At 38.6% G+C, this 23,259-nt stretch overlaps 1 protein-coding gene across 2 annotated transcripts in view; it reads right to left on the bottom strand.

The window, feature by feature from the left end:
- Positions 1–9,920: 9,920 nt before the first annotated feature.
- Positions 9,921–23,259, bottom strand: part of LOC128656310 (uncharacterized) — a 60,262-nt gene continuing 46,923 nt past the window's right edge. Inside the window, exons 1-2 of one of the 2 annotated variants that reach the window (XM_053710154.1) lie at positions 19,760–19,892; positions 9,921–11,072 (exon numbers count right to left, since the gene is read on the bottom strand). In XM_053710154.1, the coding sequence (XP_053566129.1) occupies positions 9,930–10,580 (651 nt within the window). In that variant the 5' untranslated portion in view covers positions 10,581–11,072; positions 19,760–19,892 and the 3' untranslated portion in view covers positions 9,921–9,929. Of the gene's footprint in view, positions 11,073–19,759; positions 19,893–23,259 lie in introns of those variants that run through there. The other variant, XM_053710153.1, reaches the window with a different exon arrangement.

The raw sequence follows: 23,259 nt of genomic DNA, 5'->3' as shown, positions 1-23,259 counted from the left end.
TAAAGCCTTCAAAACCAAATTAAAACTCCAAGGAGGAGAGATTGATTTAATGACAGGCTTGATACGGACCAAAGCCTGTACAAAACAGTGAATATCAGGAAGCTTAGCAATCTTTCTGGGAAATAAAACAGAAAGAGCAGAGATTTGTCCCTTCATGGAACTTGCAGACAAACCCTTATCTAAACCATCCTGAAGAAACTGTAAAATTCTAGGAATTCTAAAAGAATGCCAGGAGAATTTATGAGAAGAACACCATGAAATATAAGTCTTTCAAAATCGATAATAAATCTTCCTAGAAACAGATTTACTAGCCTGTAACATAGAATTAATCACTGATTCAGAGAAGCCTCTATAACTAAGCACTAGGCGTTCACTTTTCATACCTTCAAATTTAATGATTTGAGATCCTGATGGAAAAATTAGCCTTGAGACAAAAGGTCTGGCGTTAATGGAAGTGGCCAAGGTTGGCAACTGGACATCCGAACAAGATCCACATACCAAAACCTGTGAGGCCATGCTGGAGCTACCAGCAACACAAAGGAATGTTCCATGATGATTTTGGAGATCACTCTTGGAAGAAGAACTAGAGGCGGGAAAATATAAGCAGGTTGGTAACACCAAGGAACTGTTAACGCATACACAGTTTCCGCCTGAGGATCCCTGGACCTGGACAGGTACCTGGGAAGTGTTTTGTTTAGATGGGAAGCCATCAGATCTATTTCTGGAAGACCCCATATCTGAACAATCTGAGAAAACACATCTGGATGGAGCGACCACTCCCCCGGATGTAAAGTCTGACGGCTGAGATAATCCGCTTCCCAATTGTCTATACTTGGGATATGAACCACAGAAATTAGACAGGAGCTGGATTCTGCCCAAGCAAGTATCGGAGATACTTCTTTCATAGCTTGGGGACAGTTGTGATATTGTCTGTCTGAAAGCAAATGAACGGTTCTCTCTTCAACAGAGACCAAACCTGAAGAGCCCTGAAAATAGCACAGATTTCTAAAATATTGATTGGTAATCTCGCCTCTTGAGATTTCCAAACCCCTTGTGCTGACAGAGATCCCCAGACAGCTCCCCAACCTGAAAGACTTGCATCTGTTGTGATTACAGTCCAGGTTGGACGAACAAAAGAGGTCCCTTGAACTATACAATGGTGGTCTAACCACCAAGTCAGAGAGAGTCGAACATTGGGATTTAAGGATATTAATTGTGATATCTTTGAATAATCCCTGCACCATTGATTCAGCATACAAAGCTGGAGAGGTCTCATGTAAACACGAGCAAAGGGGATCGCGTCCGAAGCTGCAGTCATGAGACCTAAAACTTCCATGCACATAGCTACTGAAGGGAATGATTGAGGCTGAAGGTCCTGACAAGCTGAAACCAATCTTAATTGTCTCTTGTCTGTTAGAGACAGAGTCATGGACACTGAATCTATCTGGAAACCTAAAAATGTGACTCTTGTCTGAGGAATCAAAGAACTTTTTGGTAAATTGATCCTCCATCCATGTCTTTGAAGAAACAACACTAGTTGATTCATGTGAGATTCTGCAGAATGTAAAAACTGAGCTAGTACCAAGATATCGTCCAAATAAGGAAACACCGCAATACCACGTTCTCTGATTACAGAGAGCAGGGCACCGAGAACCTTTGAAAAGATTCTTGGAGCTGACGCTAGGCCAACAGGAAGAGCGACAAATTGGTAATGCTTGTCTAAAAAAGAGAATCCCAGAAACTGATAATGATCTGGATGAATCGGAATATGAAGATATGCATCCTGTAAGTCTATTGTGGACGTATAATGCCCTTGCTGAACAAAAGGCAGAATAGTCCTTTTGAAAGTTGGCACTTTTACATAACGATTCAAAATTTTCAGATCCAGAACTGGCCTGAATGAATTTTCTTTCTTTGGGACAATGAATAGATTTGAATAAAACTCCAGACTCTGTTCCTGAAATGGAACTGGTATGATTACCCATGAAAGCTCAAGGTCTGAAACACACTTCAGAAATGCCTGAGCTTTTACTGGATTTGCTGGGATCCGTGAGAGAAAAAATCTTCTCACAGGAGGTCTTACTTTTAATCCTATTCGGTACCCCGAGAGACAATACTCTGAATCCATTAATTTCGGACAGAATTTGCCCAAATATCTTTGAAAAATCTTAATCTGCCCCCTACAAACTGAGCTGGAATGAGGGCCGCATCTTCATGCAGACTTGTGCACTGGTTTCTTAAACAGCTTGGATTTATTCCAACTTGAAGAAGGTTTCCAATTGGAACCAGATTCGTTGGGGGAAGGATTAGGTTTCTGTTCCTTATTTTGTCAAAAGGAACGAAAACGGTTAGAAGCTTTAGATTTACCCTTAGGTCTTTTATACTGAGGCAAAAAAACTCCCTTCCCCCCAATAACAGTTGAAATAATTGAATCCAACTGAGAACCAAATAACTTATTACCTTGGAAAGAAAGAGATAGTAATCTAGACGTAGATACCATGTCAACATTCCAATATTTAAGCCACAAAGCTCTTCTAGCTAAAATAGCTAAATACATAGTTTTAACATCAATTTTGATGATATAAAAAATGGCATCACAAATAAAATGATTAGCATGTTGAAGCAAGCGAACAATGCTAGACAAATCAGGATTCATTTCCAACCAAAAAGTGGATGCAGCTGCAACATCAGCCAAAGAAATGGCAGGCCTGAGAAGATGACCAGAATATAAATAGGCTTTCCTTAGATAGGATTCAAGTTTCCTATCTAAAGGATCTTTAAAATAAGTACTATCTTCCATAGGAATAGTAGTACGTTTAGCAAGAGTAGAAATAGCCCCATCAACTTTGGCAATCTTTTCCCAAAACTCCAAACTAACTGCTGGCAAAGGATATGATTTTTTAAACCTAGACAGGAATAAAAAAGTACCATGCCTATTCCATTCCTTAGAAATCATATCAGAAATAGCATCAGGAACTGGAAAAATCTCTGGAGTAACCACAGGAGGTTTATAAACAGAATTTAAACATTTACTAGTTTTAATATAAAGAGGACTAGTTTCCTCAATATCCAATGTAATCAACACTTCTTTTAACAAGGAACGAATATATTCCATTTTAAATAAATAAGTAGATTTGTCAGTCTCAATATCTGAGGAAGGATCTTCTGAATCAGATAGATCATCAGAGGAGGATAATTCATTATGTTGTCGGTCATTTGAAATTTCATCAACTTTATGAAAAGTTTTAAAAGACCTTTTACGTTTATTAGAAGGCAGGATGGCAGACAAAGCCTTCTGAATTGCATCAATAATAAAAGCTTTTACATTCACAGGTATATATTGTACATTAGATGTTGAAGGAACAACAGGCATTGTACTATTACTGATGGATACATTCTCTGCATGTAAAAGCTTATCATGACAATTATTACATACCACAGCTGGAGATATAGAGGCCTAGTTATCAACGTGTCTACTTACCTGCCTTCGCCGGCCCAATACGCCCGCCTAAGCTCGCCTACCATCGCCGCCACAGACCTAAAAAATCTCACCAAAGTTATCAAAAAAGCTGTCAAAAAGCCGCGCACCAAGTATGGGGCGATGAGCAGCGGACTGTGATAGTTATCACTCATCCGATCTCGCTGCTCTTCTGCTTTTTGACAGCTTTATTGACAAGCTGTCACTAAGCACTCACACTAACTATACTGTTCTACCCGCTATACCGGCGCCCCCGGAGCCCCCCGCAACTAAATAAAGTTATTAACCCCTAAACCGCCGCTCCCGGACACCGCGCAACTATAATAAATGTATTAACCCCTAAACCGCTGCTCCCAGAGCCCACCGCCACCTACATAATACCTAGTAACCCCTATCCTGCCCCCCCTATACCGCCGCCACCTATAATAAATTTATTAATCCCTATCCTGCCGAACCCGGACCCCGCCGCAACTAAATAAATGCATTAACCCCTAAACCGCCGCTCCTGGACCCCGCCACCACTTATTTTAAACTTATTAACCTCTATCCTGCCCCCCCTACACCGTCGCCACCTATAATAAATTTATTAACCCCTATCCTGCCCCCCCTATACTGCCGCCACTTATAATAAATTTATTAACCCCTATCCTGCCCCCCCTATACCGCCGCAACCTATACTACATTTATTAACCCCTATCCTGCCCCCCCTACACCGCCGCCACTATAATAAAATTATTAACTCCTAAACCTAAGTCTAACCCTAACCCTAACACCCCCTAATCTAAATATTAATAAAATACATCTAAATAAATTTAACTCTTATTAAATTAATTATTCCTATTTAAAACTAAATACTTACCTTTAAAATAAATCCTAATATAGCTACAATATAACTAATAATTATATTGTAGCTATTTTAGGATATATTTTACAGGCAAATTTCAATTTATTTTAACTAGGTACAATAGCTATTAAATAGTTATTAACTATTTAATAGCTACCTAATTAAAATAAAGAGAAATTAACCTGTAACATAAAAACTAACCTAAGTTACAATTACACCTAACACTACACTATACTTAAATAAATTATTCCTATTTAAAACTAAATACTTACCTGTAAAATAAACCCTAAGATAGCTACAATGTAATTAATAATTACATTGTAGCTATTTTAGGATTAATATTTATTTTACAGGTAACCTTGTATTTATTTTAGCTAGTTAGAATAGTTATTAAATAATTATTAACTATTTAATAACTACCTAGCTAAAAGAAATACAAAATTAACTGTAAAATAAATCCTAACCTAAGTTACAAGTAACACTACACTATCATTAAATTAATTAAATAAATTACCTACAAATAACTACAATTAAATACAATTAAATAAACTAACTAAAGTACAAAAAATAAAAAAGCTAAGTTACAAAAAATAAAAAAATAAGTTACAAACATTTCAAAAATATTACAACAATTTTAAGCTACTTACACCTAATCTAAGCCCCCTAATAAAATAACAAATCCCCCCAAAATAAAAAAATGCCCTACCCTATTCTACATTAAAAAGTTAACAGCTCAATTACCTTACCAGCCCTTAAAAGGGCCTTTTGTGGGGCATGCCCCAAAGAAAACAGCTCTTTTGCCTGTAAAATAAAAATACAACCCCCCCAACATTAAAACCCACCACCCACACACCCCTACTCTAACCCAAACCCCCCTTAAATAAACCTAACACTACCCCCCTGAAGATCATCCTACCTTTAGCCGTCTTCAGCCAGCCGACCACCAATGGAACCGAAGAGGAGATCCGGAGCAGCAGAAGTCATCATCCAAGGGTCACTGAAGAAGTCTTCCATCCGATTGAAGAATAATTACAGTAGCTCTTATTCTATTGGCTATTCAAATCAGCCAATAGAATTAAAGTAGCTCTCATCCGATTGACTGATTTGAATTTGAAGGCTCAAATCAGCCAATAGGAATTCAAGGGATGCCATTTTTAATCGCATACCTTGAATTCCTATTCAGTGTACGGCGGAGATCATATGAAGAGGATCCTCCACGCTCCATGGCTCCAGCCTTCAGATCCAGTGTCGCCGATCTTCAGTTCCAGCATCGCCGGTCTTCAGTTCCAGAGTGGACTGTCTTTAGCTCTGTGGTCATCGGTCTTTAACTCCTCCCCTCAGCGCCAGCTCGTTCCTGGAAGAAGAAGATGTCGCCGCTTGGAAGACGACTTCACCGCCTGGAACAGGACCTTCTCCGCCGGTCTTCAGGACAGGTAAGGAGCACTTAGGGGTTAGGCTTAGGTTTTTTTAAGGGGGGATCGGGTGGGTTTTAGAGTAGGGGTGTGTGGGTGGTGGGTTGTAATGGGGGGGTTGTTCTTTTTTTTTACAGGTAAAAGAGCTGATTACTTTGGGGCAATGCCCTGCAAAAGGCCCTTTTAAGGGCTGGTAATAGAGCTGATTACTTTTGTAATTTAGTTTAGAGTAGGGAAATTTTATTATTTTGGGGGACTTTTTTATTTTATTAAGGGGCTTAGATTAGGTGTAATTAGCTTAAAATTCTTGTAATCTTTTTTTATTTTTTGTAATTTAGTGGGGGGTTTTTGTAATATAGTTTAGTGTATTTAATTGTATTTTAGTTTAGATAATTGTAGTTTATTTATTTAATTTATTGATAGTGTTAGGTGTAATGGTAACTTAGGTTAGGATTTATTTTACAGGTAATTTGGTAATTATTTTAACTAGGTAGCTATTAAATAATTATTAAACTATTTAATAGCTATTGTACCTAGTTAAAATAAATACAAAGTTACCTGTAAAATAAATATAAACCCTAAAATAGCTACAATGTAATTATTAATTATATTGTAGCTATCTTAGGGTTTATTTTATAGGTAAGTATTTAGTTTTAAATAGGAATAATTTAGTTAATATTAATATTATTTAGATTTAGTTTAATAATAATTAAGTTAGGGGGTGTTAGGGTTAGACTTAGGTTTAGTGGTTAATATACACCCTGTTCCAAATTATTATGCCAATGATATCTTTTTCATTTACCTAAATAATTGACGTAAACAACAGTCAGCATAATTCTCATCTTATCAACGATTAAGAGTACAATTCAAATTTTATTGAACAAACTTCCAAATGATAACAGTATTTTTTTTTTCAAAATAAAAAACTTACAATGCACTGTTCCAAATTATTACGCACAGTAAGTTTCAAAACACTTTATAGGTTGTAAAGAACTGAAAAATGTAATTTGTTGTGTTTGCAGCATATTTACTGAAATCAAAATCTATTTCAATCAAACTTTGAACAACATTTTAACTTTTTAAACATTTTAACAGGTCACGTTACATTTTAACATAGGACCCCTTATTTTATAGAAGCTTCACAAGTCTTGCATCCATTGAACTTGTGAGTTTTTGGACAGTTTCTGCTTAAATTTGTTTGCAAGATGTCAGAATAGCCTCCCAGAGCTGCGGTTTGGATGTAAACTGCCTCTCACCCTCATAGATCTTTTGTTTGAGGATGCTCCAAAGGTTCTCAAAAGGATTGAGGTCAGGGGAGGATGCAGGCCACACCATGACTTTCTCTCCTTTTATCCCCATAGCAGCCATTGATGCAGAGGTATTCTTTGCAGCATGAGATGGTGCATTGTCATGCATGAAGATGATTTTATTACGGGAAGCATAGTTCTTACTTCTGTACCAGGGAAGGAAGTGATCAGTCAGGAACTTTACATACTTTGCAGAGGTCATCTTTACACCTTCGGGGACCCTAAAGGGGCCGACCAGCTCTCTTCCCATGATTCCGGCCCAAAACATGACTCCACCACAGCCTTGCTGACGTTGCAGCCTTGATGGAACAGGGTGGCCGTCCACCAACCATCCACTACTCCATCCATCTGGACAATCCAGGGTTGCACGACACTCATCAGTGAACAGGACTGTTTGAAAATTAGTCTTCATGTATTTTTCTGCCCAATGCAGCCGTTTCTGCTTGTGAGCATTGGTTAGTGGTGGCCGAATGAAAGGTTTATGCACAGTTGAAAGAGGCACCAGCAGCTTCAAATATCTGTTTGCTGCTATGTAATAGTATTTTAGCAGCTGCTCTCCTGATCCGATGCAGGGATCTGGCAGAAATAGAATAGAATAGAAATAGTGCGATGAATCTGATCACCCTTAAGTTTTCGTGAAATATCTAATGTTTTCATACCTAGTCCAAGGCATTGAACTATTTCACTCTTTTTGGCAGCAGAGAGATCCTTTTTCTTCCCCATATTGCTTGAAAATGGTGCTCTGCTTAATAATGTGGAACACCCTCCTTTAGTAGTTTTTCCTTTAATTGGGCTCACCTGGCAATCTAATTATCACAGGTGTCCGAGATTGTTTTCAGTTATCAAAAGAGCCCTGAGACACAATGCCATCCATGAGTTAAACTGAAAAAAAAAAAAAAATGATTTCATCTTTGTGACACTGAAATAGAATTTGCATAATAATTTGGAACAGGGTGTATTTAATATAGGTGGCGGCGGTGTAGGGGAATCAGATTAGGGGTTAATACATTTAATATAGGTGGGGGCAGTGTAGGGGGATTAGATTAGGGGTTAATATATTTAATGTAGCTGGCGGCGGTGTAGGGGGATCATATTAGTGGTTAATATATTTAAAATAGGTGGCGGCGGTGTAGGGGGCTCAGATTAGGGGTTAATACATATAATATAGGTGGCGGTGGTGTAGGGGGGGTCAGATTAGGGCATAATACATATAATATAGGTGGCGGCGGGGTCTGGGAGTGGCGGTTTAGGGGTTAAACACTTTATTATGTATTGCGGTGGGGGATTGCGGCTGACAGGTAGATAGACATTGCGCATGCGTTAGGTGTTAGGTTTTATTTTGCAGGTAGTTTAGGGAGTTACGGGGCTCCAATACTCAGCGTAAGGCTTACTACGCCTGCATTTTGTGGCAAGGTGAAAATGGAGTAAGATTTCTCCATTTTCGCCACGTAAGTCCTTAGGCTGTATATTGAATACCAAACTGCGCGGGTTTGGTATATCAGTCTATGGGCCAAAAAACTACGGCCGAAGAGTGAAATATACGAGCGTAACTTCTAGGTTACGCCGTATATATAGGATACCAAACCCGCACAATATTTGGCGTCGCCGGCTTTTGCAGGCAACGCTGCATATCGGATCGGATCCAAGGAATGTAATGAAGTTCTGTAATAGAACATCTACAGGAAGAAATGGTCCTACATTTTGCTTTCTTATCCTGCTTAGAAACTTGAACAGCCTGCAATTTACTGGATAATATAATTGAATTTTTGCTGAGTGGCCAATCTATTCTTAAAGAGACATGAAACCCAAGTTTTTTTTTCTTGATTCAGATAGAGAATACAATTTTAAACAATTTTCTAATTTTCTGCTATTATTTATTTGTTTTATTCTCTTGGTATCAATTGCTGAAGGAGCAACAATGCACTACTGGGCCTCCATTACATATGCAGCGTCACCCGCAAAATCCTCTGCCGCAAGATTTTATGCGATTTTGGTATTACATATACGGCATAGCATACAAGTTACGCGTGTATATTTCACCCTTCGGACGTATTTTTTTAAGCCATAGACTAACATAGAACAGACACGCAATTTGGTATCCAATATACAGCGTAAGGACTTACGTGCGCAGAATTCAGAAAATCTACTCCATTCTTATCTCGTCACATAATGCAGGTGCAGCAACCCTTGCACTGACTAAAAAAGCAACGTAACTCCCTGAAGGCCTAACAAACGCATGCACAATCACATACATATCAGCCGCAAATCTCAAACAGTTAAACTTCTTCTAAGCATTTATTATTCCTGCACCTGCAAGTGTGTCAAACCAATCACAAACGGCACAACCTCTCACCTGCAGCCTTAAAACACCTGGCAATGCACACCCTCATTAGCCACCATGTTTACATACTGCGGATTTCCACTGCATGTAAGTGAAACTACTACATCCCACCCCACTTCCCTTAACCACCCTAATTACTGAAAATGTCTCATTTGTTTAATTCATGTTTAGGTCACTATGATATATTGACTATCATCAATAAGACTGAAAATGGATGTTTATACCTTATGTTCACACCTTCTGTAAATACATTATTATTTATATATATATACCCATGTGACAATTTATATTGGATGTGATAAACCTTGATTTACATCTTAGAAGTGAATATTACTATATGTACCCTTCATACGCAACTATGTGATGTGGTTTATAGAACATGAATATGTCATAAACATGATAATATTACCTTTTTTTGCCATTTCCACACAGGTCTTATTATATGTTTTAACAATATTAGTGTACTAAAACACACCTCAAATGGATGTGGATGACAATTATATTGTAAATAACAGAGGACAAGATTTATGGTGAACTATAAGAATATTTATTTATTTTTTGGCTTCTTAGATGAGGGAGCTGAGGTGACTGTAGTGGATTGCCTTGTTCTCCTGGTTTGAGAAGATTCTGATGTTTCTGCTGATGTGCTGGAGGCAGTGTCCTGCTGGTGTGTAAAGTGCTCAACCAACACACCCAAGAGTTGATTTTGTTCTCGCCATCTATTGTCCATCTGCATGTGCATATCAGACAGAATTTGCATCATCTGTGACTGGTTTTGAACACTTCCACTTAATGATGCTGCCATGTCCCTCTGCAGCTCTATGCTATGTTTGTGTAACCTCTCTTGGCTCCTGAAGAGCCTCTCTTGGCTCCTGAAGAGCCTCTCTTGGCTCCTGAAGAACCTCTTGGCTCCTGAAGAACCTCTCTTGGCTCCTGTGGAACCTCTCTTGGCTCCTGTGGAACCTCTCTTGGCTCCTGTGGAACCTCTCTTGGCCTCTTTGTCTGCTCTCGGAGCTTGTTTTGAGCCTCCTCTGGAGTGCAATGTATTCCTCAGCCAGGGGAGAATACAATGCATCCATAGGCTCTTGAGCAGCAGGGCTTCTAGTTGCTTGAGGTGCAGGTTCAGCTGCATCTGATGTTTCTGGTGGGGCAGGTTCAGCTGCATCTGATGTTTCTGGTGGGGCAGGTTCAGCTGCATCTGCTGGTGCTTGAGTACTTTCAGCTATATTTTCATCTGCAGATGGTGGAGCTCGCCCAAGTGATGAGGATGGTGGAACTCAGCCAAGTGATGAGGATGATGGAGCTCTCAGGGTTGATTGATAGTCCCACTGATGACCAGTATGTGACCACTCAGCCTGTCCAGTTGGCACTTCTTGTGACATAGTCTGTGGGTAAAAGCCATGACTGCCCTGAGATTGTGTTGGGGGGGGGGGGGTAAATACATGGACCCTTTGTGGCTGTCTTGGCTCCCCCTCAAAGCCAAAAGAAGAATATTCCTCTGGCCAGGAATCTTGCCAGGGGTCATATGGCAATGGTGGGTCCTCAACTGAAGTCATCCAACCATGCTCATGCCTGGGAGCATACTGTTCATGTGGTTGTCTGAAGACTGGTGGTGGTGGTGGCGGCATGCCTGTGACTGGTGGTGGTGGTGGCGGCGGCATGCCTGTTTGTATCCTCATGACAGGAGGTTCTGTGGAGGAGTCAAATGATGAGAGGGATTAGTACAGTCAGATATATGTCCATGTGGGCATACAATGTACATTGATACATGCTAGGGCCCATACTGATTCTCATGTCAAACTCTATAACATGCATGTGCACATTGTGATTTGTGCTATGAGGGATTATAATATGCGCAGTATACAGGTATGTGTTTCATACAATAGTTATGTGTACATGTCAATGATGGAAAAAATGTGTTCTTTAAGTGACACTATGGTCACACAATTTACTTTAGCCTGATGTAGGCACAGAACCTGATTTGAGCTAAAAGTATTGTGATAGCTATAGTGTCCATTTACAGAAAACTCTACATGTGGCTTGTTTAGCATTTAACGGCGATGTGCGAGGTGAAATTACGTACGGCGCAGGTTCTCACGTTTGCACCGAAACCTGCGCCATATATATAATCGCACCCCTGGTTTCTAACTAAACACATAAAGTGGGGCAAAAAAGTATTTAATCAGCCACCAATTGTGCAAGTTCTCCCACTTAATAAGATGATAGAGGCCTGTAATTTTTTTATCATAGGTATACCTCAAATATGAGAGACAAAAATGTGGAAACAAATCCAGACAATCACATTGTCTGATTTGTAAAGAATTTATTTGCAAATTATGGTGGAAAATAAGTATTTGGTCAATATCCAAAGTTCATCTCAATACTTTGTTATATATCCTTTGTTGGCAATGACAGAGGTCAAACGTTTTCTGTAAGTCTTCACAAGGTTGTCACACACTGTTGCTGGTATGTTGGCCCATTCTGGCATGCAGATATCCTCTAGAGCAGTGATGTTTTGAGGCTGTAGCTGGGCAACACAGACTTTCAACTCCCTCCCAAGGTTTTCTATGGGGTTGAGATCTGGAGACTGGCTAGGCCACTCCAGGACCTTGAAATGATTCTTACGAAGCCACTCCTTCTTTGCCCGGGCGGTGTGTTTGGGATCATTGTCATGCTGAAAGACCCAGCCATGTTTCATCTTCAATGCCCTTGTTGATGGAAGGTGGTTTGCACTCAAAATCTCATGATACATGGCCCCATTCATTCTTTCATGTACACGGATCAGTCGTCCTGCAGAGAAACAGCCCCAAAGCATGATGTTGCCACCCCCATGCTTCACAGTAGGTATGGTGTTCTTTGGTTGCAACTCAGCATTCTCTCTCCTCCAAACACGATGAGTTGTGTTTCTACCAAATAGTTCTACTTTGGTTTCATCTGACCATATGACATTCTCCCAATCCACTTCTGGATCATCCAAATGCTCTCTAGCATACTTCAGATGGGCCCGGACATGTACTGGCTTAAGCAGGGGGACACGTCTGGCACTGCAGGATCTGAGTCCCTGGCGGCGTAGTGTGTTACTGATAGTAGCCTTTGTTACCTTGGTCCCAGCTCTCTGCAGTTCATTCACTAGGTCCCCTGTGTGGTTCTGGGATGTTTGCTCACCGTTCTTGTGATCATTTTGACCCCATGGGGTGAGATCTTGTGTAGAGCCCCAAATCGAGGGAGATTATCGGTGGTCTTGTATGTCTTCCATTTTCTAATTATTGCTCCCACAGTTGATTTCTTCACACCAAGCTGCTTGCCTATTGCAGATTCAGTCTTCCCAGCCTGGTGCAGGTCTACAATTTTGTTTCTGGTGTCCCTCGACAGCTCTTTGGTCTTCACTATAGTGGAGTTTGGAGTGTGACTGTTTGAGGTTGTGGACAGGTGTCTTTTATACTGATAACAAGTTCAAACAGGTGCCATTAATACAGGTAATGAGTGGAGGACAGAAGAGCCTCTTAAAGGAGAAGATACAGGTCTGTGAGAGCCAGAAATCTTGCTTGTTTGTAGATGACCAAATACTTATTTTGCACCATAATATGCAAATAAATTCTTTCCTACTCAGACAATGTGATTGTCTGGATTTGTTTCCACATTTTGTCTCGTCATAGTTGAGGTATACCTATGATGAAAATTACAGGCCTCTCTCATCTTCATAAGTGGGAGAATTTGAACTATTTGTGTTTGACTAAATACTTTTTTGCCCCACTGTAGGTATGCCAATGACAATCGGTATATATATGCAGCAACCAATCAGCAGCTAGAACCTAGATTATCTGCTGCTCCTCAGCTTTCATAGATAAACCTTTTAGCAAAGAATAACAAGAGAATGAAGCAAATTAAATAATAGAAGTAAATTGGAAAGTTGTTTAAAATCGTATTCTTTATCTGAATCATGAAAGAAAAATTGTGGGTTTCATGTCCCTTTAACTATTTTGCTTATCTGAGGCCTTTGCAAGAGGTCCCCTAATGCAGTTACTAAGCATTTAGGTAGAACTAACAAATATAATACAGTTAGATGATTAAAAGCCTCACTCTATTTTTTTAATTCTCTGTGAGGCAGTTACTTGTTCAATTTTTAATTGTTTTTTTTTTTTTAAACATACTTTTTAAAGTTAAAGGGACATGAAACCAAATGTTTTTCTTTAATGAGTCAGAGAAAGAATGCCATTTTAAACAACTTTCCAATTTATTTCTATTACCTAATTTGTTTCATTCTTTTAATATCCTTTGATTAAAAGCACATCTGGATAGGCTTAGGAGCTGCTGATTGGTGGCTGCACTTGTATGCCTCAAGTTATTGGCTCACCCATGTGCATTGCTGTTTCTTCAACAAAATATACTAATAGAAGGAAGCAAAAAAGATAATAGAACTAAATTGGTTGTTGTTTAAAATAGTATTTGCTATCTAAATTATGAAATTAATCAAATTAGTTTCATGCTACTTTAATAAACTGTCACCATCTCAGACATCATTATAATATCCTACCTGATCTAATGGATACCATCCAAAACAACTTGTTGTTGCCTACCACAATAAAGTAGTATAAACTGCAAAAGGTCATTTTAGTCTTTACTTCATGCAACTACTTTTCTTTGTACAATATGGGAATTAAACTGAATGTCATTCCTGGAGGGCTCAAAAGACTCAACAAGAAGTATAAACTTTGTGACAAAAAATACAAGTTGCCTGCAAGAAACCAGAACTCTTGTCTAGAAAGAATAATAGCAACAGAAAACAAATCAATTCAATTTGTCTTCACAATGGAAATAGTATGCAAACCAACCTGCCAGCAATTTACTCTGGCATATTCAAAGTAAAAATGTATTATTATTATTATACATGATGTCCACATGTATACGGTTGGATACAATTCTAAAACATTCACAGGTTTTGATGCAAAAGACATAACACAAGCTAATACTTTGGTAAAATTATTTTCTTTTTAACAAGTTTTAAGACATTTTCTTTACAAAATAAAATCCACCTAATTAGGTAATTTTGCAACTCAACAATTTATATGTTATCTTTATTTTTTCACATGGGTATCTAAAATGATAATTTACTTAATTTCATCCTTATGTTTATAAATATAGGGCTAGATTAAGAGTGAAGCACTTACAATTACGCCCAAGCAAAAAGGGCTATATCGCAGGTGTTAGTGCACATCAGGTTTTTCACTCATATTATACAAGTTGAAAGTAAACGCGATCGATTGAGCACAGTTGAAGTTAACATTGAATTAGCACAACCTCAAAGCTCTGGTTAACTGTTTCGCAAAACAAAAAAGGATCACAAAACACATAAAACAAGGCATTAAAAAGTATGTTTTATTATATTAAAGGACTGAGCCAGTGAGTATTTTACATAAAAAGGAAAATTCAAGAACAAGGGGTCATGATCTCAAGATGAAGGGTAGTATATTTTGAAGTAATTTGAGGGAGCACTTCTTTACAGAAAGGGTGATTGATTCATGGAATAAACTTCCAGAAGAGGTGGTAATGAAAATACTGTGGGAGATTTTAAGAATGCCTGGGACAAGCATAAAGCTATCCTACGAATTAGATGAGTTTATACTTTTAGGAAATATCGGGCAGACTTGCTGGGCCTATTAATATTATCAGCCTTCAATATCTATGTTTTAGTACTGTTACACTCATAATTATAAGTGTATCTATGTGTTTATATGCGTAAATATGAATGTACACATATAGACACATGTATACACATATATGCACAGATTTATATATACAGTATCTCACAAAAGTGAGTACACCCCTCACATTTTTGTAAATATTTTATTATATCTTTTCATGTGACAGCACTGAAGAAATGACACTTTGCTACAATGTAAAGTAGTGAGTGTATAGCCTGTATAACAGTGTATATTTGCTGTCTCCTCAAAATAACTCAACTCACAGCCATTAATGTCTAAACCGTTGGCAACAAAACAGAGTACACCCCTAAGTGGAAATGTCCAAAATGGGCCCAAAGTGTCAATATTTTGTGTGGCCACCATTATTTTCCTCCAGCACTGCCTTAACCCTCTTTGGCATGGAGTTCACCAGAGCTTCACAGGTTGCCACTGGAGTCCTCTTCCACTCCTCCATGACTACATCACAGAGCTGGTGGATGTTAGAGACCTTGCGCTCCTTCACCTTCCGTTTGAGGATACCCCACAGATGCTCAATAGGGTTTAGGTCTGGAGACATGCTTGGCCAGTCCTTCACCTTTACCCTCAGCTTCTTTATCAAGGCAGTGGTGGAGGTGTGTTTGGGGTCGTTATCATGTTAGAATATTGCCCTGCTGCCCATTTTCCGAAGGGAGGGGATCATGCTCTGCTTCAGTGTGTCACAGTACATGTTGGCATTCATGGTTCTCTCAATGAACTGTAGCTCCCCAGTATCGGCAGCACTCATGCAGACCCAGATCATGATACTCCCACCACCATGCTTGACTGTAGGCAAGACACCTGGTTGCCGCGACAAACGCTTGACACCATCTGAACCAAATAAGATTATCTTGGTCTCATCGGACCACAGGACATGGTTCCAGTAATCCATGTCCTTAGTCTGCTAGTCTTCAGCAAACTGTTTGCGAGCTTACTTGTGCATCATCTTTAGAAGAGGCTTCCATCTGGGACAACAGCCATGCAGACCAATTTAATGCAGTGTGCGGCGTATGGTATGAGTACTGACAGGCTGACCCCCCCCCTTTAACCTCTGCAGCAATGCTGGCAGCACTCATATGTCTATTTTCCAAAGACAACCTCTGGATATGATGCTGAGCACATGCACAAAACTTCTTTGGTTGACCATGACGAGGCCTGTTCTGAGTGGAACCTGTCCTGTGAAACTGCTGTATGGTCTTGCCCACTGTGCTGCAGCTCTGTTTTAGTGTCCTGGCAATCTTCTTATAGCCTAGGCCATCTTTAGAGCAACAATTCTTTTTTTCAGATCCTCAGAGAGTTATTTGCCATGAGGTGCCATGTTGAACTTCCAGTGACCAGTATGAGAGAGTGTGAGAGTGATAACACCAAATTTAACACACCTGCTGCCCATTCACACTTGAAACCTTGTAACACTAACGAGTCACATGACACCGGGGAGGGAAAATGACTAATTGGGCCCAATTTGGACATTTCCACTTAGGGGTGTACTCACTTTTGTTGCAAATGGTTTAGACATTAATGGCTGTGTGTTGAGTTATTTTGAGGGGAAAGCAAATTTACACTGTTATACAGGCTGGACACTCACTACTTTACATTGTAGCAAAGTGTCATTTTTTCAGTGTTGTCACATGAAAAGATATAATAAAAGATTTACAAAAATGTGAGGGGTGTACTCACTTTTGTGGGATACTGTATATAGAAAATAAAAATGAGCATATCATTTGTTTTAGATAGGTAGTTTCAATCATGAGAAAGTTTAAAGAGAAGCTGAAAACCTGCTTGCTTAAAGAGTCATAATACCCATATGCTAAATCACCTGAAAGTGATGCAGCAAAACTATAAAATAGTTACCTGAACATCTCTATGTAAAAAAAGTAAAAATATTTTACCTCAAAATTACAAGAGTAAGTGCTCTGGTAACAGTTATACTTCAGTGCTTCAACATTTGGGAATCCCATTAACCTGGTAGACACAAATCCACAGTACATGCTAGGACCCCATGCGTGACAAAAGGTAAAGAAAAAAATGGAAAACATACTGAAAACTTGGAGAAAGAAGCTCAGTTGTATAGTTCATGAGCTTTAGCACACATGGAGAATGCTAGGGGAGAGAGTGCAGACATTGGATGTATTTAAGGAAGCTCCATCCAGCTCCAATACATCTGTATTCCTCCATAATCAATGCAACATGACAGAGTGGAGTAGCATAATTTTTGTGGCCAAAGCCCATAGATCTTTCATTAGCCAAGCAATACTTCCAGGAGTAGAGCTTCAGCAATTGTAAAAGCTATCTATCAGAACCTCATCTGATCCCTTTTACATACCCATTAACTTATTATGATCAGAAAAATAATGTATAACCTGTTCTCTCATTGATTCCATATGAGGTGCCACCCAACAACAGTACAATGAGAGCATTTTCTTTGTCACAAGCTGTTAAGTAGCTGGCCTTCTTAAAATTAAATCTGCTGAAGACAGAATTAATAAAGAATATTCATACATACCCTGATCAAATTAACTTTATAACATATAGTGGGCAGATTGGGTCATTTACCTATGTTGTTTTTAGGCCTGAAAGCTCTAATAACACCAGCTACTAAGTCTGCAATATCTATTATTATTCCATGTCCACTATAGCTCCTAAGTAAGCTGACATTTTTCAGTCTATATACAGTCTATGAGACCTAGTCCAAGTAAGGACTGTTCCTTCTATGAGGCCCATTTATCAAGCTCCGAATGGAGCTTGAGTGCCCGTGTTTCTGGCGAGTCTTCAGACCGCTGCTCCATAACCCTGTCCGCCTGCTCTGATGAGGCGGACAGGAATCACCACAATACAACCCGATTGAGTACGATCGGGTTAATTGACACCTCCCTGCTGGCGGCCCATTGGCCACGAGTCTGCAGGGGGTGGGGTTGCACCAGCAGTTTCTGGCGAGTCTTCAGACCGCTGCTCCATAACCCTGTCCGCCTGCTCTGATGAGGCGGACAGGAATCACCACAATACAACCTGATTGAGTACGATCGGGTTAATTGACACCTCCCTGCTGGCGGCCCATTGGCCACGAGTCTGCAGGGGGGGGGGTTGCACCAGCAGTTTCTGGCGAGTCTTCAGACCGCTGCTCCATAACCCTGTCCGTCTGCTCTGATGAGGCGGACAGGAATCACCACAATACAACCCGATTGAGTACGATCGGGTTAATTGACACCTCCCTGCTGGCGGCCCATTGGCCACGAGTCTGCAGGGGGTGGGGTTGCACCAGCAGCTCTTGTGAGCTGCTGGTGCAATGCTGAATATGGAGAGCGTATTGCTCTCCGCATTCAGCGATGTCTGTCAGACCTGATCCGCAGTGTCGGATCAGGTCCAACAGACATTTGGTAAATCGGCCTCTATAACTGTATTTCTTCTAAAAGTAGCTTGGTTCTGCTCTGCCTGGATACTATTTAATGAATTTTGTCAGTTTATTTCCAGTACATGCTTAGTTGTGATAAATTTGCTGTTCTCCTGCACTGCAATTTTCATAGGAAACAGAACAATGTTGTGACACTTGTAAAGACAAGGTCATTTCACTTTTCTATCTCTATGACATGAAGGGCCTGATATTCAAAACCTTGCTGCTCAGGCAAGATATTCTAAGAAGTCTCTTCAGTACAAGACACCTAATTTAGAAACACTTATTTTAACTTGAGAAAAGGCTTATGTTGCTATGTAGTGTTCTATTATGTGAAACAGAGACTCCTACATTACAATTCAAGGTGTAAAAAATCCAGAAGATTTTGTGTGATTTCTCTCCGTGCTGGTGAGGATTTTGAATATCAGACCCGAAGAGAGCTGTTTGGCCGTGTTGTATTATACCTGAGTGTAAAGGATTAGGCAGCACACTCCTACTCTGTGTCTAACTATCTAATGTCATATCATGCTCATGCAATTTCCTAAGGGAACAGTATATTAAAGTGTCAATAGAAAAACCCCACCATTAATGTTAAAATGGTCTCACTAATCTATTAAATGAGTGGGTTATTAGATAGTGTTGTTCCACACCTGATGCCTAGGTCTCTTTGTGACTGCCTAGGAATATGCTCTAAAAGAAAAGAATGGCCAGTTACGTAAAAAAAACCTTGGTGCACCGTTACTTGTCCCATACGTACCTTCACTCTCGACCAGTTTGTGTTTTACTGCTGTGCTTATATTATCATTATCAATCTGTCTCTCTAAAGGGATTTTTTTTTTAAAAGTTTTAATTTAATTTCCAGACCATAATTTTAATTTACTAATATTATTTCAATAAAAGTAATACTACATTCACAGTGTAAAATATAAAGAATATAATTATTAAGTAAAATAGTCACTAACAGCAAGATAGAGGGAGAAAACGATTTTAACTAATAGCAAGTGAGGATAAGAATAGATTCACTAATAAAGTATCTAGAATAAAATATATTACCCAGTAACAAGTAAAACAATAAATATGGTTATCACTAAAACAAACACATTTCATTAATGTTTTTAGTTTTTTTCATCCCATACACATAACTCATAACAATACTTGTGCCAGACAACACGTTCTGTTCGATGTATTATGGCATTTTTTTTACAGGACTTTAATCTATACAAGGTTTGTATGCTGAATTTGTTTTTAATTACATATACATTATAAACATACTTAATAGATTCTACAGTGGGAAATCTTTAACAGCTTTTAAGAAAAACATTAGAGTGCATCGCTCATACTACAGCATCAATGATCCTTGGCTGTTAGTGATAACTCCACAGTAGCACTGATGGATAAGTTTAAGTCTCCATGTACCTGGAAAAAAAGGAAAAATACTTAGCATGTATGTTCTGTTCTCCTTGTATTTTTTACATTAAAGGGAAATAAAAATGGCAAGTTTCTTTTTTTTTTTGGGGGGGGGGGCAGCTTTTATCACACAAAGCAGTTGTGCTATAGACATTTATGGGCCAGATTTTGAGTGGTGCTCTCTTTCACACAAGCAATTTTGGGTTTATAGTGGCTGTTTGCACACATCAGAAGGAGTGCGTGTATTACAATTTAAAAGTAAATGCGAATGCTTGAGCGCAATCACGATTTACACTAGAATGATTATTGCAAACTCAGAGCTCTGGATAACTGTTACGCAATACAAAAAAGTTGCAGAAAACACATAAAAAATACAGTTAACAGTACATTTGCACTCATAATAACATTATCTGATACAATTATTAAAAAAAATATTGAATAAAAACGTTATAAGGGCTCAAAGATATAAGGTCCCATGTGTTAGAAAAATAAAGGCAGGCAAAAGGCTTTAACATAGATATATATATATATATATATATACACTGACTCATGAATACAAAAGTATACATATATAGACATATATATTAGTGCATTAGAGCCCTTTGCGGTAAAGTAGATGAAAACAGTTTATTTCTGCAATATTAATATTCAATAAGGTGTTTTAATTTATTCACTGTAAATATTTCACTTTCAAGTGTTCTGCTCATAGCAGAATATGTTCTAAGTATTTTTAAATAGATATTCCTATATATACAGTATCTGTATATATCTTTACCTATTTAATCATCTATATAAATATAGGTATTGATATATATTGTACCAAAAAACATCATTTATGTTTATATACTATATATATATATATATATATATATATATATATATATATATATATATATATATATATATATATGTGTTCAGATTTATTTATATCTGTATATATGTATTTACATACATATATACACATATAAACACACAAATAAATATATACACACATATATACAGCACATAAATATGTGCATTGTAGTCCATTGCAGTCAAGTGCCTGAAAGCATGAAAAAGCCTTTTTACTCAATATTAATGTTTAATAATGGTTTTAACTATGTAGTTTATGTAAGCATTTCACATTCCCATGTTCTTCACACAGAGGAATATGTTCTAAGTATTTTTTAAATTAAAAAATCCTACATACTGTATATCTGTATATATCTATACCTATATATAATAATTTTCTAATAAAAGTGCAACCCAACGCATCTAGTGAAGTTAATGTGCAAAATAGCGCTCCACTCGTAATCTAGCTATCTATGAACAGAAATACAAAAACACAATGTATAATGTTTGCATCAGAATGTCCCTACAAATCAATAAGTGCTTTTGATTGTCTCCATTAAAATCTATCTGGGTTCTTTAATTCTCTTTCGGCATACAATGAATTATCATCACAAGTGGCTGGATACTGTTATTGTTACCGCAAGCTCATGTATCAATTAGCAATGAAAAAATTTACCAGAGATTAGATCTCTGCTTAATTTTCGGCTAGATTTAGAGTTTGGCGTTAGCCCTCAAAAGCAGCGTTAAGGGGTCCTAACAGTGCTTTTGGCCGCCCGCTGGTATTTAGAGTCAAACAGGAAAGGGTCTAACGCTCACTTCCCTACCGCGATTCCAGGCTACCCAATTGCGTATCCTATCTTTTCAATGGGATCTGCCTAACGCTGGTATTTGGAGTCAGGGGAGAAGTGAGCGGTAGAGCCTCATAAACTACCTATGTAGCCCTAAACCGAGGCCCCCCCCACATCGCCGCCACTCTAATAAAAATTTTTAACCCCTAATCTGCCGACCGGATATCGCTGCCACCTACGTTATACTTATGAACCCCCAATCTGCTGCCCCTAACATCGCTGACCACTATATTATATTTATTAACCACTAATCTGCCCCCACCAACGTCGCCGCTACCTAACTACACTTATTAACCCCTAATCTGCCGACCGGACCTCGCCACCACTATAATAAATGTATTAACCCCTAAACCGCCGCACTCCCGCCTCGCAAACACTCTAATAAATTTTATTAACCCCTAATCTGCCCTCCCTAACATCGCCACCACCTACCTACAATTATTAACCCCTAAGCTCCCGCCTGCACCCTCGCCGCTACTATAATAAATTTATTAACCCCTAAACCGAAGTCTAACCATAACCCTAACGCCCCCCTAACATAAATATAATTTATATTAAACTAAATAATATTCCTAAAATTAACTAAATTATTCATATTTAAAACTAAATACTTACCTATAAAATAAACCCTAATATAGCTACAATATAATTAATAATTACATTGTAGCTATTTTAGGATTTATTTTTATTTTACAGGCAACTTTGTATTTATTTTAACTAGGTACAAAAGCTATTAAATAGTTAATAACTATTTAATAGCTACCTAGTTAAAATAAATACAAAATTACATGTAAAATAAATCCTAACCTAAGTTACAATTAAACCTAACACTACACTATCATTAAATTCATTCAATAAATTACCTACAATTACCTACAATTAAATACAATTAAATAAACTATTCTATAATACAAAAAAAAAACAAACACTAAATTGCAAAAAATAAAAAAGAATTACAAGCAGTTCAAACTAATTAAACCTAATCTAAGCCCCCTAATAAAATAAAAAAGCCCCCCAAAATAAAAAATTCCCTACCCTATTCTAAAATACAAAAGTAATCAGCTCTTTTACCAGCCCTTAACAGCCAATAGAATGCGAGTTCAATACGTTTGGATGATCCAATCAGCCAATCGGATTGAACTTGAATCTGATTGGCTGATTCCATCAGCCAATCAGATTTTTTCTACCTTAATTCCGATTGGCTGATAGAATTCTATCAGCCAATCGGAATTGAAGGGATGCCATCTTGGATGACGTCCCTTAAAGGAACCTTCATTCATCGTTAGTCCGTCGAGGAAGAAGGATGTTCTGCGTTGGCGGGATGAAGATGGATCCGGAAGAAAGAAGATAGAAGATGCCGCTTGGAAGAAGACATCGCCCGGATGGAATACCTCTTCTTTGCCGCTTGGTTCAAGACTTCTACCGGATGGAGAACATCTTCTTGCTCCGCTTGGATGAAGAATTTGGCTCGGCTGGGTGAAGACGACTCAAGGTAGGGAGATCTTCAGGGGGTTAGTGATAGGTTTTTTAAGGGGGGTTTGGGTGGGTTAGAGTAGGGGTATGTGGGTGGTGGGTTGTAATGTTGGGGGGGTATTGTATTTTTATTTTCAGGCAAAAGAGCTGATTACTTTGGGGCAAGGCCCCGCAAAAAGCCCTTTTAAGGGCTGGTAAAAGAGCTGATTACTT

The sequence above is a fragment of the Bombina bombina genome, chromosome 4, assembly GCF_027579735.1.
Source record: "Bombina bombina isolate aBomBom1 chromosome 4, aBomBom1.pri, whole genome shotgun sequence".
NCBI classification, from domain to species: Eukaryota; Metazoa; Chordata; class Amphibia; order Anura; family Bombinatoridae; genus Bombina; species Bombina bombina.
Note: the sequence above shows the minus strand (reverse complement) of the source record. Positions and strands in the feature narration are given on the sequence as shown.